Here is a 14,940-nt window from a genome sequence, read left to right as displayed (position 1 = left end):
GGGTTGGTATGGACTGAATGGCCTCTTTACACACGAAGGATTCTACATTGGCTGCTTTGTTTCCTTCATTCTAATATAGACCACATTTCAAAAACACTCTCAAAATGCTTTTGATATTTGATATTGTTTGTGAGAAGTGCTGTATAAATGCAAAATCCTTCTTTTGTTTCTTAACCCAGTCACTATAGCAGTTACAGTGTTGGTGAGCATCAAGCAGCATTGGTGAGTAGTAAGTCACTTGTGGCTATTTAATACAGATTTTGCAGCTCTGTCAGTTCATGATTTCATTTGTGCATCTAAGACAGACTTTCAGACCAAGATGAAGCTGGCTAGTGAATATAGAAATGTAGTAAGAGAGTCAAAATGACAGAGAAAAAGTAAAGAGATAGTTGGAACTGCAGATGCTGGAGAATCTGAGATATCAAGCAGTAGAGCTGGATGAACACAGCAGGTCAAGCAGCATCAGAGGAGCAGGAAGGCTGACATTTCGGGCCTAGACCCTTCTTCAGAAAGGGGGGAGGGGAAAGGGATTCTGTCTTTTGCACCGAGAGCATCTCAGAAGAAATTTGTTTGATTCTTCAGACAGCAAGGGACAGACAGCAAGGTATCGAGGCAGTGAGTCCATCTCAGACTCTGAGGTATCTTCAATGCATGATGGGAAGGAATAACCCATGGGTTCTGGAACAGTTGTGTCGAGAAGCTGAGTACATTTTGTTCCTGCACTTTTTGCGAGTTCGCAGTTTTCATACTGTCCACAAGCTTGTTCAAGACCATCGCACCTCCTGAACTTTATACATCACTGGACCTGACCTTGTGATGACCATGTTCGTTACCCATACAGGGTATTCCCAGATTCCTATGTCATAGTTGGTCCCCTGAAGTAAACTGTTCCTCTTGCTTACCGGTGTCTTGTGTCCAGCGTTGGCATTTCTGATACTGTTTCACTCTTCGTCCACACACCCCTAGCTCCAGGAAGAACAGATTCAACCTGGTGTGGAGTCTTCTCCCCACTAGAAACTCTACTGGAGCTCTGTCTGTAGTTGCATGAGGGCTGGTCCTATACTCAAATAGTAACTGGGACATTTTGGTATCTAGTGTAGCTGCATGCTGTTTCTTTAAGCCTGCCTTCAAAGTTTGGACTGCTCTTTCTGCCAGACCATTGGATGATGGATTGTATGGAGCTGTCCTTATGTGATGTATGCCATTTAACTTTAGGAAATACTGAAATTCCCTGCTGGTAATTAATAGCCCATTATCTGTGACCAACATTTCCTGGCGTCCATGTATCGCAAAAGATGCTCGCAGGTTTTCTATCATCATCCCAATGTTTGACAAATGAACTTTATGTACATCCATCTTTTTTAAGTGGGCATCCACAATGACGAAGAACATTGAGCCACTGCAAGGATCTACATAGTCGATGTGTAACTGAGTCCAGGGCTTACACAGCCATTCCTAGAAAAGTGGTGGGGGGGGGAGGTGGGATGGTGCTGGTGGTAACCTTTGTACTTGTTGGCACTGCCCAACCAACGTGGCAATGTCTGCATTCAGTCCTGGATACCAGATATTACTTCTCACCAACATCTTCATTTTGGAAAGCCCTGGGTGACCCTGTTGGAGTTCAGTCAGTAACTGGTAGCAACCTTTCCTCGGGACAATCACTGTTGCTTCCCATAATAAAATGCTGTCCTCTACTGTAACCTGGTCTCTCGGGGTCCAAAAGGATTTCAGTTTTGGTTGTCATGGCCCTTGTCTTTCCCCTATCACCAGCTTTTACAGGTTTGACAGGGCAGGCTCTTTCTGGGTCTGAACCCTGATATTGTCAGCTGCAACTAAAGGTGTGGCTAGAAAATTTAAAACCATTACAGACTCTTCCAGTGGCAGTACAACCAGCAGTGTATCTGCCAGCAGGAGGTGGATCAATGATCTACATTTGCTACTTGGCCTTCTGGTTGATGTGTCAATCTGTAACTATATTCACATAGAATCTCTACAGTGTGTATGCAATTAGTATTAGGGCCCACTGCTGCATTCGGCCTAAAACTATGGGCACTGGCTTATCCTCTTTAAGTTGACCCAGCAGGAGTTTGTGGTCTGTAATTAATGCATATTTACATTTATAAAGGTATTGGTGGAACTTCCTGACTCCAAATATCACTGCCAAAACTTCCTTCTGAATCTGGGCTTATTTATGCTCTGCATCAGCCAAAGTCCTGGATGCATACACTATTGGGTGTTCCTCTCCATTGGGCCACCTATGAGCTAATACTGCCTTGCTACTGTATGGGGAGGCATTGCATGTCAATACCAGGTCTCCCTTGGGATCATAGTGTGCCAACACTTTACAGGATGATAGCAGTTTCTTCACTTCCCTAAATCTATGATTTGGTTACATGATCATTTCCAAGGCTGACCCTTTTTCAAGAGGTGGACGCCAGGTTATGTATGAACTTTCTGTAATAATTCACCAGCCCAAGGAAAGACCAAAGCTCTGGCACAGACATGAAAGACAGGGCACCTTTGGTCACCCTCACTTTATGTTACCATGGTTGTAACCTGATCTTGTCAACTCTGTAGCCCAAATAGGCCACTTGGGTGCCTGGAGTAAACATTTTTCCCTTCTAAGGAATATAGCCACCTGGGAGAAATGTCTAAGGACTACATTCAGCTTAGACCATAAGACATAGGAGTGGAAGTAAGGCCATTCGGCCCATCAAGTCCATTCTGCCATTTAAATCATGGCTGATGGGCATTTCAACACCACTTGCCTGCACTCTCCCTGTAGCCCTAGATTCCTTCTGAGATCAAGAATTTGTCGATCTCTGCCTTGAAGGCATCCAACGTCCCGGCCTCCACTCCACCCTGCGGCAATGAATTCCACAAGCCCACCGCTCTCTGGCTGAAGAAATGTCATCTCATTTCAGTTTTAAATTTACCCCCTCTAATTTTAAAGCTGTGCCCACGGGTCCTAGTCTCCCTGCCTAACGGAAACAACTTCCTAGCGTCCACCCCTTGTAAACCATACGTTATCTTGTAAGTTTCTATTAGATCTCCCCTCAACCTTCTAAACTCTAATGAGTACAATCCCAGGATCCTTAGCTGTTCATCATACATTAAACCTACCATTCCAGGGATCATCCGTGTGAATCTCCGCTGGACACGCTCCAGGGCTAGTATGTCCTTCCTGAGGTGTGGGGCCCAAAATTGGACACAGTATTCTAAATGGGGGCTAACTAGAGCCTTATAAAGCCTCAGAAGCACATCGCTGCTTTTATATTCCAACCCTCTTCAGATAAACGACAACATTACATTCGCTTTCTTAATTACGGACTCTACCTGCAAGTTAACCTTTAGAGAATCCTGGACCAACACTCCCAGATCCCTTTGCACTTCTGATTTGCAAATTTTCTCACCACTTAGAAAATAGTCCATGCCTTTATTCTTTTTTCCAAAGTGCAAAACCTCACATTTACTCACATTGAATTTCATCAGCCATTTGCTGGACCACTCTCCTGAACTGTCTAAATCTTTCTGCAGCTTCCCCACCTCCTCACTACTACCTGCCTGTCCACCTATCTTCGTATCATCGGCAAACTTCGCCAGAATGCCCCCAGTCCCTTCATCCAGATCATTAATATATAAGGTGATCAGCTGTGGCCCCAACACTGAACCCTGCGGGACACCACTCGTCACCAGTTGCCATTCCGAAAAAGAGCCTTTTATCCCAACTCTCTGCCTTCTGTCAGACAGCCAATCCTCAATCCAAGCCAGTAGCTCACCTCGAACACCATGGGCCCTCACCTTGCTCAGCAGCCTCCCGTGAGGCACTGTATCAAAGGCTTTTGGAAGTCTAGATAGATAACATCTACTGGGTTTCTCTGGTCTAACATACTTGTTACCTCTTCAAAGAATTCTAACAGGTTTGTCAGGCACGACTTCCCCTTAGTAAATCCATGCTGACTTGTTTTAATCTGACCCTGTACTTCCAGGAATTTAGAAATCTCATCCTTGAAAATGGATTCTAGAAGAATTTTACCAACTACCAAGGTTAGGCTAATCGGCCTATAATTTTCCATCTTTTGTCTTGATCCTTTCTTAAACAAGGGAGTTACAACAGCAATTTTCCAATCATCTGGGACTTTCCTTGACTCCAGTGACTTTTGAACAATCATGACCAAAGCCTCTGCTATTTCCTCAGCCACTTCCCTCAGAACTCTAGGATGTAGCCCATCGGGGCCAGGAGATTTATCAATTTTTAGACCCTTTAGCTTTTCTAGCACTTTCTCTTTTGTAATGCCTACCGTACTCAACTCTGCCCCCTGGCTCTCCCTAATTGTTGGCATACTACTCATGTCTTCCACTGTGAAGACTGATGCAAAGTACTTATTAAAGTTCTTCAGCTACTTCCTTATCTCCCATCACTAGCCTTCCAGCATCAATTTGGAGTGGCCCAATGTCTACTTTTGCCTCTCGTTTGTTTCTTATGTATTGAAAGAAGCTTTTACTATCATTTCTAATATTACTAGCTAGCCTACCTTCATATTTGATCCTCTCCTTCCTTATTGCTCTCTTTGTTATCCTCTGCATGTTTTTGTAGCCTTCCCAATCTTCTGATTTCCCAGTGCTCTTGGCCACTTTATAGGCTGTCTCTTTTTCTTTGATATATTTCCTGACTTCCTTTGTCAGCCATGGCTGTCTAATCCCACCCCGGGCAATCTTTCTTTTCTTTGGGATGAACCTCTGTACTGTGTCCTCAGTTACACCCAGAAACTCCTGCCATGTTGGTCTACTGTCTTCCCCGCTAGGCTCTGCTTCCAGTCGATTTTCATCAATTCCTCTCTCATGCCCCTGTAATTATCTTTATTTAACTGTAACACCATTACATCCGATTTTGCCTTCTCTCTTTCAAACTGCAGACTGAATTCTACCGTATTATGATCGCTGCCTCCTAAGTGTTCCCTTACTTTAACGTCTTTTATAAAGTCTGGCTCATTACATAGCACTAAGTCCAGAATAGCCTGCTCCCTTGTGGGCTCCATCACAAGCTGTTCCAAAAAGCCATCCTGCAAACATTCCATGAATTCTCTTTCTTTGGATCCACCTGCAACATTATTCACCCAATCCACGTGCATATTGAAGTCCCCCATAATCACCGTGACCTTGCCTTTCTGACATGCCCTATCTATTTCTTGGTGCATCTTGCGCCCCTGGTCCTGATCATTGTTAGGGAGGTCTGTACATAACTCCCATTATAGTTTTTTTTGCCTTTGTGGTTCCTCAATTCCACCCACACAGACTCCACATCTTCTGACCCTGTGTCATTCAGTGCCGTAGATTTAATTCCATTCTTAACTAACAAGGCAACCCCACCCCCTCTACCCACCTCCCTGTCTGTTCGATATGTTGTGAATCCTTGGATGTTTAACTGCCAGTCCTGAACTCCCTGCAACCATGTCTCTGTGATGCCTATCACATCATAATCATTCAAGAGGATTTGTGCTGTTAATTCATCGACTTTGTTGCGAATACTACGAGCATTTAGATAAAGTGTCTTAATGCTAGCTTTCTTATCATTATTAGAGAGGTTGGAAATCCCAAGATGTCTTAAGCTATCCTTCCTTTTTGCTGTATTCCTAGTCTGCCTCGAGCTTAAATCCACCTGTACTCATGCTATCCTGTTGCTTATCTTTCCATTTAACTCCATTCTCTCTGTCTCTTTCACTTTCCCTTCCCCCCGACTCACTAGTTTAAAGTCTTACTGACCACGCTATTTATCCTTTTCGCTAGAACACTGGTTCCAGATCGGTTCAGGTGGAGACCATCCCAACGGTACAGATCCCCCCGGTTCCAAAACTGATGCCAATGCCCCATGAAATGGAATCCCTCTTTCCCACACCAATCCCTTAGCCACGTGATTACTTCCCTAACTTTCTTTTCCCTGTGCCAATTAGCACGTGGCTTGGGCAGTAATCCGGAGATTATCACCCTTGAGGACCTGTACTTCAATTTCTTTCCTAGTGCTTCATAATCCCTGAACTGGTCCTCTACCCGAGCTTTGCCTACGTTGTTAGTCCCAACGTGGACCACAACAACTGGATCCTCCCTCTTCTGCTCCAATATCCTTTCGAGCCGGTCAGAGATGTCCCGCACTCTGGCACCGGGCAGGCAACACACCATGCGGGACTCCCGATCTGGCTTGCATAGGATACTGTCTGTCCCTCTAATTATAGAATCCCCTATAACAACTGCCAGTCTTTTTGCTCCCCCCTCTTGAATGACCTTCTGCACCACGGTGCCGTGGTCAGCTGGCTCATCCTGTCCACAGTCCTTTTCCTCAACTGTACAGGGAGCAAGAATCTCATACCTGTTGCTCAAGGCCAAGGGCTGAGGCTCCTGTACTCCTGAACTCAGAATCCCCCTACCTGCCTCACTTACAGTCACACCTTGTCCCTGAGCACTTTCTGAATTTGAGTTATTTAATCTACCGGGTGTGACCGCCTCCTGAAACAAAGTGTCCAGGTAACTCTCCCCCTCCCGGATGTGCTGCAGAGTTTGAAGCTCAGATTCCAGATCATTTACTCTGATCCGGAGTTCTTCCAGCAACCAACAGTTGTAGATGTGGTCGCTGCCGTTCACAATGGGATCAGCCAGCTCCCACATCATACAGCTTCACTAAATGCTCCTTATTGGTGTTCCTTGTTATTAGCACATCATCCAGATAAATGGTGACCTGGGATAGATTTTGTAAAATGTCCTCCATCATCTGCTGAAAAATTGCAAAGGCTGAGGATACCCCAGATGGCAGTCTCATATTGGTACAAATCCTTATGGTGTTAATTGTAGCATACTGCTGGGAATCCTCATGTAACCACGACTGCATGTGGCTCATGTACAGCTACATGAAGGACAGAACCCCTCTCCCCCACAACAAACATTGATTTATAAGCAATTCCAACTTTGCTTATAAATCCTCTATTTGAGGGTCTGGGTATTTATCCAGCTGTGAAAAGCAGCTTACTGTTTGTTTAAGATCCCCACTAAGGTGAACGGACCCGTCAGGCTTCACAATTTGTAGAACCAAAGCAGCCCATTCTGTAACCTGGGCTGGTTTGACAATTCCTTCACATTCCAGCCTCCTGATTTCTGCCTCTACTTTTGCTCGCAACGTAAACAGCTCTGGATGGGCCTTGCAGAATCGTAGAATTTCTTCCTGGTCAACATGCAACTTGGCCCTGTCTTCTTTGATAGTCCCTCAATCTTCCTGAAAAACTTCTGGGTATTTAATTAGGACTTCACTCAGGCAGCCATTTTCTAATTGAAAAATCTTAAACCAATCAAGGTGAATTTTTCTCAAGCATTTTGGCCTATCAAGCTTGGGCCTGACCCTTTTACTACAATTAATGGTAACTGAACCAGCTGCTTCTCATAAGAAACTGAAGTTATACTCTTAATCTATAAAGGTTCCCCAGTCTAGGTTTTCCATCAAACCGCAGTCTTGTGCAAACTTAAAGATTAGAGTCAATTTAGGCCCAGTGGGATTCCTTTGTTGTCTCGACTCTGCATGTTGGCTGCGACTACAACAACTTGTCAACCCAGATCCTGAAGAAAATGTTATCATTTGGGCAAGCCTTGCTTTGTTTAGGGGTCTTGCTATGAGCTGAGTTAGAGTTTCTCATTCAGGAATGTCCTCAGTGAGCCATATGCAATTACCTAGGCTCAAGTGATATTCCCCAAAGCTCAGTCAGACTGGCAAGGCTGCCCACTTCCATTGGAATACCCTGCACCTCTTAAGCATCACTTGCTACATTTCCCAATGATAAAGCCAGTTGTAGTGCCTGCTTGAAGTCCAGTTGGGCTTCAGTTTTTAGGTGCTTTTGCATGGCTACATCATTAATCCCACATCCCAAATGGTCTCTCAGCAAGTCATTAAGGGGCAGCACAGTGGCTCAGTGGTTAGCACTGCAGCCTCACAGCGCCAGGGACGCGGGTTCAATTCCTGTCTCAGGCGACAGTGTAGAGTTTGCACATTCTCCCTGTGTCTGCATGGGTTTCTTCCGGGTGCTCCGGTTTCCTCCCACAGTCCAAAGATGTGCAGGCTAGGTGGATTGGCTATGCTAAATTGCCTGTGGTGTTCAGGGGTGTGTGGGTTATAGGGGGATGGGTCTGGATGGGATGCTTCAAGGGGTGGTGTGGACTTGTTGGACCAAAGGTCCTGTTTCCACACTGTAGGGAATCTAATCTAATCCAAACCAAAGTCGTGTGCATCTGTCAGTTGTCTTAACCTCGTCAAAAATCCCAATACAGATTCTCCTGGTTCTCAAATTGCTGAGTAAAACTGACAGGGTCTCAGGATTGAAAGAAGCTTGGAGTCGTAATATTCCTTAACCAAATCTATCAACTTTAGAAAGGTTTTAGTACCTTGTGCCTCAGGGAAAGTTAGGTTCCTAAGCAGTGAAAAAAAGGTGCAGGTCTACAAGCTCTCAAGGGAATTACTCTTTGCCTTTCATCTGCCCCAGAGTCATTTGCCTGCAATAAATAACACATTTTTTCCAGATCCTGGGCCAAGCTCTTCAGTGTTAGGATCGAATGAGTCAAGCTTCCCAAATAACGGCATGATGCCAGAAATGCTTACCCCCAACTCAAAAACAACTGGTGCGAGCGAATTTCTTCATAAGCATGCTTTTCTCCCGTTGCCACTGAAACAAGTCGAGAGAGGTCGGGATCACTTTGTTTACGCATGGACAGTCCTTGACACTGATCCAGCTCCCTCAGAGTCAATGGAACCTCTCACACTCCTGTTATTAAAAGTCACTCAGTGTTCCTTGATTGGACCAGATTAACAGCCCTAATCAGGGAACTCATATTCTATGAGGTCCACCTGGCTGACCTTGTTACTATCACTACAGATACCACTTACTTTTTTGAGTTGATCTTTACTGAATGGACATATTGTGAGCAAAAACAGAGTAGGAGTCGCAGAAGTAGAGACATAGGAGATAGAAACAAGAGTATGCCATTGACCCCATCACGTCTGCTCTGCCATTTGATATGATTGTGGCTGATTGTCCAACTGAATAGCCTATTCCCGCTTTCTCCCCGTACCCTTCAATCCCTTTAGTTCTAAGAGCTGTACCTAACAATTGCTTGAAACCATTCAATGTTTTGACCTTTTTCACCGGCAGAGAATTCCACAGGCTCACTGCTGTGTGAGTGACGAAATTTCTCCTCATCTCAGTCCTAAATGGCCTACCACTTGTCCTTAGACTCTGACCCCTAGTTTTTAGACTCTCATTGAGAGCATCCTTTCTGCATTTACCTAGTGAAGTCCTGTTAGAATTTTAGAGGTTTCTATGAGATCTCATTCATTCTTCTAATCCCTAATGAATGTCATCTTAACTGATCCAGCGTCTCTTCTTACATTAGTCCTGCCATCCTGGGAATCAGTCTGGTAAAGCTTTGCTGCACTCTCTCCATCACCAGAGCATCCTTCCTCAGATAAGGAGACCAAAACTGCACAAGATACTCAAGGGGTGGTCCCACCAAGGCCCTGGTACAATTGCAGCAAGACATCCCTACTCCAGTGCTCCAGTAATCTCTCTATGAAGGTCAGGAATCTAGGTAGTGGAGCTTTTCTGCTAGTCCCACCTCCAGTCGACATTTGGGAATGGTCATGCTTGGGATTGGATGGATTCTCCAGGTTTCAAGGACTGTGGAGTCATAGAATCATTACAGAACAGAAACAGACCCTTCGGTTCAAGTCGTCTGTGCTGGCCTGACATCTGATCTGACCTGGTCCCATTTGCCAGCATTTAGCCCATATCCTTCTAAACCTTTCCTATTCATTTACCCATCCAGGTGCCTTTTAAATGTTGTAATTGTACCAGCCTCCACCACTTTCTCTGGCAGCTCATTCCATACACGCTCCATTATCTGTGAGAAAAGGTTGCCCCTTCGTCTTTTTTAAACTTTCTCCTCTCACTTTAATCCTATGCCATTTAGTTTTGGACTTCCCTACCCTACCCTGTCCCTCATGATTTTATAAGCCTCTGTAAGGTCACCCCTCAGCCTCTAATGCTACAGGAAAACAGCCCCAACCCATTCCTTATAACTCAAAACTTCCAGTTCCAGCAAGATTTTTGTAAATCTTTTCTTTACCCTCTCATGTTTAACAATATTCTTCCTATAGAAGGCTGACCAGAATTGTATGCAGTATTCTAAAAGTGCCCTTACCAATGGCAAAAAGACCTCTCAATTCCTATACTCAATCCACTGGCCAATGAAGGCAAGCATGCCAAATGCTTTCTTCACTACCCTGTCTACCTGTGACTCCATTCTCAAGGAACTATGAACTTCCAACCCCAGATCTCTTTGTTCGGCCACACTCCCCAGGGCACTAACACTAACTGTATAATTCCTGCTCTGGTTTGCCTTACCAAAAAGCAACACCTCACGTTTATTTAAATTAAACTCAATCTGCCACTACTCAATCCATTGGCCTGTCTGATCAAGGTCCCTTTGTACTCTGAGGTAACCTTCTTCGCAGTCCACTGCACCTCCAACTTTGGTGTCATCTGAAAATATACTGACCATGCCTCCTACATTTGCATCCAAATCATTTATATAAATGATGAAAAGCAGTGTTTGTAACTGCTGTTCTGAGTGGAAATCCCATTGAGTCCAAACCAATTTACAGACCTCAGACCCTGGGGACCTGTAAGCCTATTACTGTTTATCCTCATTCATTAATTTTAAATTTGTGATGGGTGGCTGAACTACATGTGCCCAGATATACTCAGTATACACTACATTCCTGTAAAGTAAGAGCAGAAAAAAAGGAGCATCGTAGCCAGGTTCAAACCTATTTGTACATGGTTGCCTTTTGGTAAAGATCAGGAGGAATGTATGTACATATTATTCAAAAAGCTGCTGTGGCACAATTCACACCTCCAACAGCATCTTAGCTAATAAACACCCAACTAAAACCAGACAGGATTGAACTCAACAAATCTAGAAGCATTTGTGGAGACAGATACAGAGGTAGCATTTTGAACCGTACATTACTGGGATCTTCAGTCCATCTAGCTCGAAATATTAGCTCCACTTCTCTCTTCACAGATGCTGCCAGACCTACCCAATTTTTTCAGCACTTGCTGTGTTTTATTTTCGCTCTGAGGAATATTTCATTTTTATTTTGGGATTGAGCTTCTGATTTCCAGAGTGTAATGGCTTTTCTCCTTCTCGTCAATTCATTCAGCTCCTCTTCATAAGTGTGGTTCAGAGGGGCAGGAATGAAAGAGAGAATGGAAGCCATTCCTAGTGTGAGATCTGTTGACACTCATGCATTGATTTTATTACCTGCAGTCTGGATCATTGCTAAGGAATCTTGTTGGCTCCTTCCAATTCTCTGCTCTGTCATCTGGTCTGTCAAACTCTGAGGTGATGCTTCCTGGTCTTGTGCAGGGTGTTCCGAACTGACGTGAATATCCTGCCATTGATTCTGTTTGTTCCAAGACGATTCAGTGGGACTATCCAATACACCCAGTGGTTGGCCTTCCTGTTCAATGCAGTACATGTCCAGCCTATGTTTGAAAGCCAAGCTTTGATCAAGAGCCAAAGTCTCTGCAGCCACTGTTTTCTTTATTCTTTGGTCCTCCACAGGCCAAACCTCATGCCCGTTATTAGTTATAGACGTGTTGTCAATGACTTTCATGGCATTTTCAAGTCCACCCTTTAGCCAATTAAAATTACACAATGGTGCTGAATGATCGTTTCTTTTGCTGGGTTCTTGGCTGTAGGTCACAATTTCTAACTCACAGCCTTTGTCTTTTGTGAGGTTGTCATTCTCTGACGCCCAAACCTCTGGCGTCTTTATCTCGCTTCGAAGCTCTGTGTCCTTTTCCAACAACTCTGTCTGCCAGTTCGGAAGTTTAACGGGACTCTTGCATGGCATCATGAACTCGGGCACAAGATGATCTTCGCTGTCTGTTGCTCGGTCTTCGATACTGAGCACGTCGACACGTTGAAGGACACAGTCTACATTGTCCCCTGACAGTCTTTGAGTGGTCTGGTTGCAGAGCCAATTTTGTGAGGGTGAAGCATTGTTGGCCGCTGGGTCTTCTCCAAGGCTGAAAACACAACTGGATTCTTGGGACTGCGTTGACTGGAAAGCAGAGTCTGAGGAATCTGAGCCAGCAGGTTCTTCCACCTGGCTGCACATTATCGAGCAGAAGACTTGACCGTGCCGGGAGGTGAAGCTACAGCCTAAGAGAGGCTTCTTGCATTGAGTACATGAAAAGCAAGAGTTGGTTGCGTGCCAGTGCTGACCACTGAATGTTATTTGCCCATAGTCAATACCTGTTGATTGAATGGCACAACATTGAATGCATGGCTTCAATAAGAAGTTGAAAGATTTCATATCTTAAGGATGAGAACATGCAAATCAGAAAAATGTGGGCACATTCTATAACTATCAATAACTGGTTACTGGTTGCAGTTAGTTATACTAGTTAAGAAAGGCCTATATTTGGGAAGTTCTGTGGAACAAAGAGACCTTGACCTGTTTATACATAGATCTCTGAAGATAGAAGGGCGTGTTAGTAGGGTGGGGAAAAAGGCATATGAGTCATGTTTTTATCAATCCAGGCATAGATTACAGGGCTGGGAAGTCATGTTGGAGTTGTATAGAATTTTGGTGAGATCACAGCTGGAGTGCAATGTGCACTTGTGGTCACTACATTGCAGGAAGGATGTGATTGCACTGGAGGGGGGTATACAGGAGATTCACCAGGATCTTGCCTGGGATGGAAAATGTTATGAGGACAGGTTGGGGAGTTTCATTTAGAGCAGGGAAGACGAAGATGTGATCTGATTGAGGTGTACAAGATGATGATGGGTATGGACAGAGTAGATAAGGAGGAGCTGTTCCCATTAGTTGAAGGGTCAGTTTCAAGTTGTCACAGGTTCCAGGTGAAGGGCAGAGGGTTCAGGGGGGATGTGAGGAGAAACAGTTTTACCCACGGAGTGGTGATGGTCTGAAATGTGTTGTCTGCGAGGGTGATAGGGACTAATTGCCTCACATCCTTTAAAAAGTACCTGGATTAGCACTTGGCATGTCGTAAAATTGAAGGCTATGGGCCAAGTGCTAGTAAATGGGATTAGGTTAAACCTCAGGTGTTTCTCATGTGTCTGTGCAGACTCGATGGGCCAAAGGGCCTCTTCTGCATTGTATGATTCTATGACTGAGTTGAATCCTGCTGAAGAATTATCTCATTGTCTCTTCTGAGATTACTTTCAAAGAGGTGAAAATATCAGATGATTTAAAGAAGCCTTTGGATTAAAAATAGCCTCTGCTGCTGTTAATACAGCCCCTTTATGTCCCAACTTAAGGTCTGTTTCCCAAATTCTGATGAGAAAAACTTTAGGATTCTTGTATATTGGTATAAATACATAAATGGACATTGTTGTTCTTGGTCTCAGTAACAGATCTGTAATTATAGCATTAGTATTCACCATTCAAATAAAAATAACCCTTTAACATTAAAAGGCAGTGATGCAGAGAAAGATTGAAGTTTTAATTGGAAGGAAGACTTTACCTCAACAATGCATTAAAATTCCAGTCTAACTTCAGAGTTGAGACAGATGGGAATTTCTTTTATTATATTCTTTAATTATCTCTTCTGCCCATTTTGAATTTTTCTTTTATTTTAGATACTCACTAATTATCTCTCTGCAGGTTTCACAGTATTCAGCGTAAAGTGTCTCAAAACAGCCGCAGCAATATGGTTGCCCTTCCTTCATAATGTATTTCTGTCCTCCGAGAATTGCTTCGCATTCTGTACAGCTGAAGTGGTCCATATGCCAGTATCTGCCTTCTGCCTCTGTGCACTCTTCAGCAAAGATCAACTGAAATGTCACAGAAACTTATTGTTATAATCAGACACTGGCAAAGCTTCTACATCCCAAAAATTGTGCCCTTGGGCTGCAAAGTGGCAGAGGAATAATGTGGTGAGGGAATGTGTGTTTTGCTCCCAATACTTCCTTGCCCATGGTTGCTATCATTCAAGCCCTCCACCATCTTTTCTTCCACAACTCAGGATCGGGAAGGTCACTTTTTGCCAGAGCAGTGGAGGTCTAATTGAAATGGAGATGTTGTGTGCTCGTGACATCAGTAGGACTCGTTTACTGTTTCTACCACGACTTTCACCCTGACAGAATTCCAAGCAGCCAGGGAAAACCCACGGAGGTTAGAATCCTGGCTGCAGGAGACCTTAGTGGGTAAAACTTTCTTATTTGAAAAACTCATTGTGTAAGGTAGGTGAAATAACTCCACTGAGGTTGGTATCCATCACTAAGCTACCCTTTTTTTACAGGTGGAAGGTCCTTGACACTGTTCTAGTTTCATCAGAACCAGCTCTCAGAGTGAGCAGGATGTCTGACAGTAATAATGGGAACTGCAGATGCTGGAGAATCCAAGATAATAAAATGTGAGGCTGGATGAACACAGCAGGCCCAGCAGCATCTCAGGAGCACAAAAGCTGACGTTTCGGGCCTAGACCCTTCATCAGAGAGGGGGATGGGGTGAGGGTTCTGAAATAAATAGGGAGAGAGGGGGAGGTGGACCGAAGATGGAGAGAAAAGAAGATAGGTGGAGAGGAGAGTATAGGTGGGGAGGTAGGGAGGGGATAGGTCAGTCCAGGGAAGACGGACAGGTCAAGGAGGTGGGATGAGGTTAGTAGGTAGGAGATGGAGGTGCAGCTTGGGGTGGGAGGAAGGGATGGGTGAGAGGAAGAACAGGTTAGGGAGGCAGAGACAGGCTGGACTGGTTTTGGGATGCAGTGGGTGGAGGGGAAGAGCTGGGCTGGTTGTGTGGTGCAGTGGGGGGAGGGGACAAACTGGGCTGGTTTAGGATGCAGTGGGGAAGGGGAGATCATGGGCCTCCTG

The 14,940-nt window shown here is 44.5% G+C and overlaps 1 protein-coding gene across 3 annotated transcripts in view; it reads right to left on the bottom strand.

Annotated features, from left to right (window-relative positions):
- The window catches only part of LOC125462833 (prickle-like protein 1), a 169,352-nt gene that overhangs the window by 6,094 nt on the left and 148,318 nt on the right, over positions 1-14,940 (bottom strand). For all 3 annotated transcript variants that reach the window (XM_048553256.2, XM_048553255.2, XM_048553254.2), the window contains 2 exons: positions 13,716-13,902; positions 11,356-12,354 (listed from right to left, as the gene is read on the bottom strand). In XM_048553256.2, the coding sequence (XP_048409213.1) occupies positions 11,356-12,354; positions 13,716-13,902 (1,186 nt within the window). The remainder of the gene's footprint in view (positions 1-11,355; positions 12,355-13,715; positions 13,903-14,940) is intronic.

This window comes from Stegostoma tigrinum, chromosome 21 (assembly GCF_030684315.1).
Source record: "Stegostoma tigrinum isolate sSteTig4 chromosome 21, sSteTig4.hap1, whole genome shotgun sequence".
In the NCBI taxonomy this organism is placed as follows: Eukaryota; Metazoa; Chordata; class Chondrichthyes; order Orectolobiformes; family Stegostomatidae; genus Stegostoma; species Stegostoma tigrinum.
The sequence above is the reverse complement of the archived record's forward strand: the minus strand, read 5'-3'. Positions and strand labels throughout refer to the sequence as shown.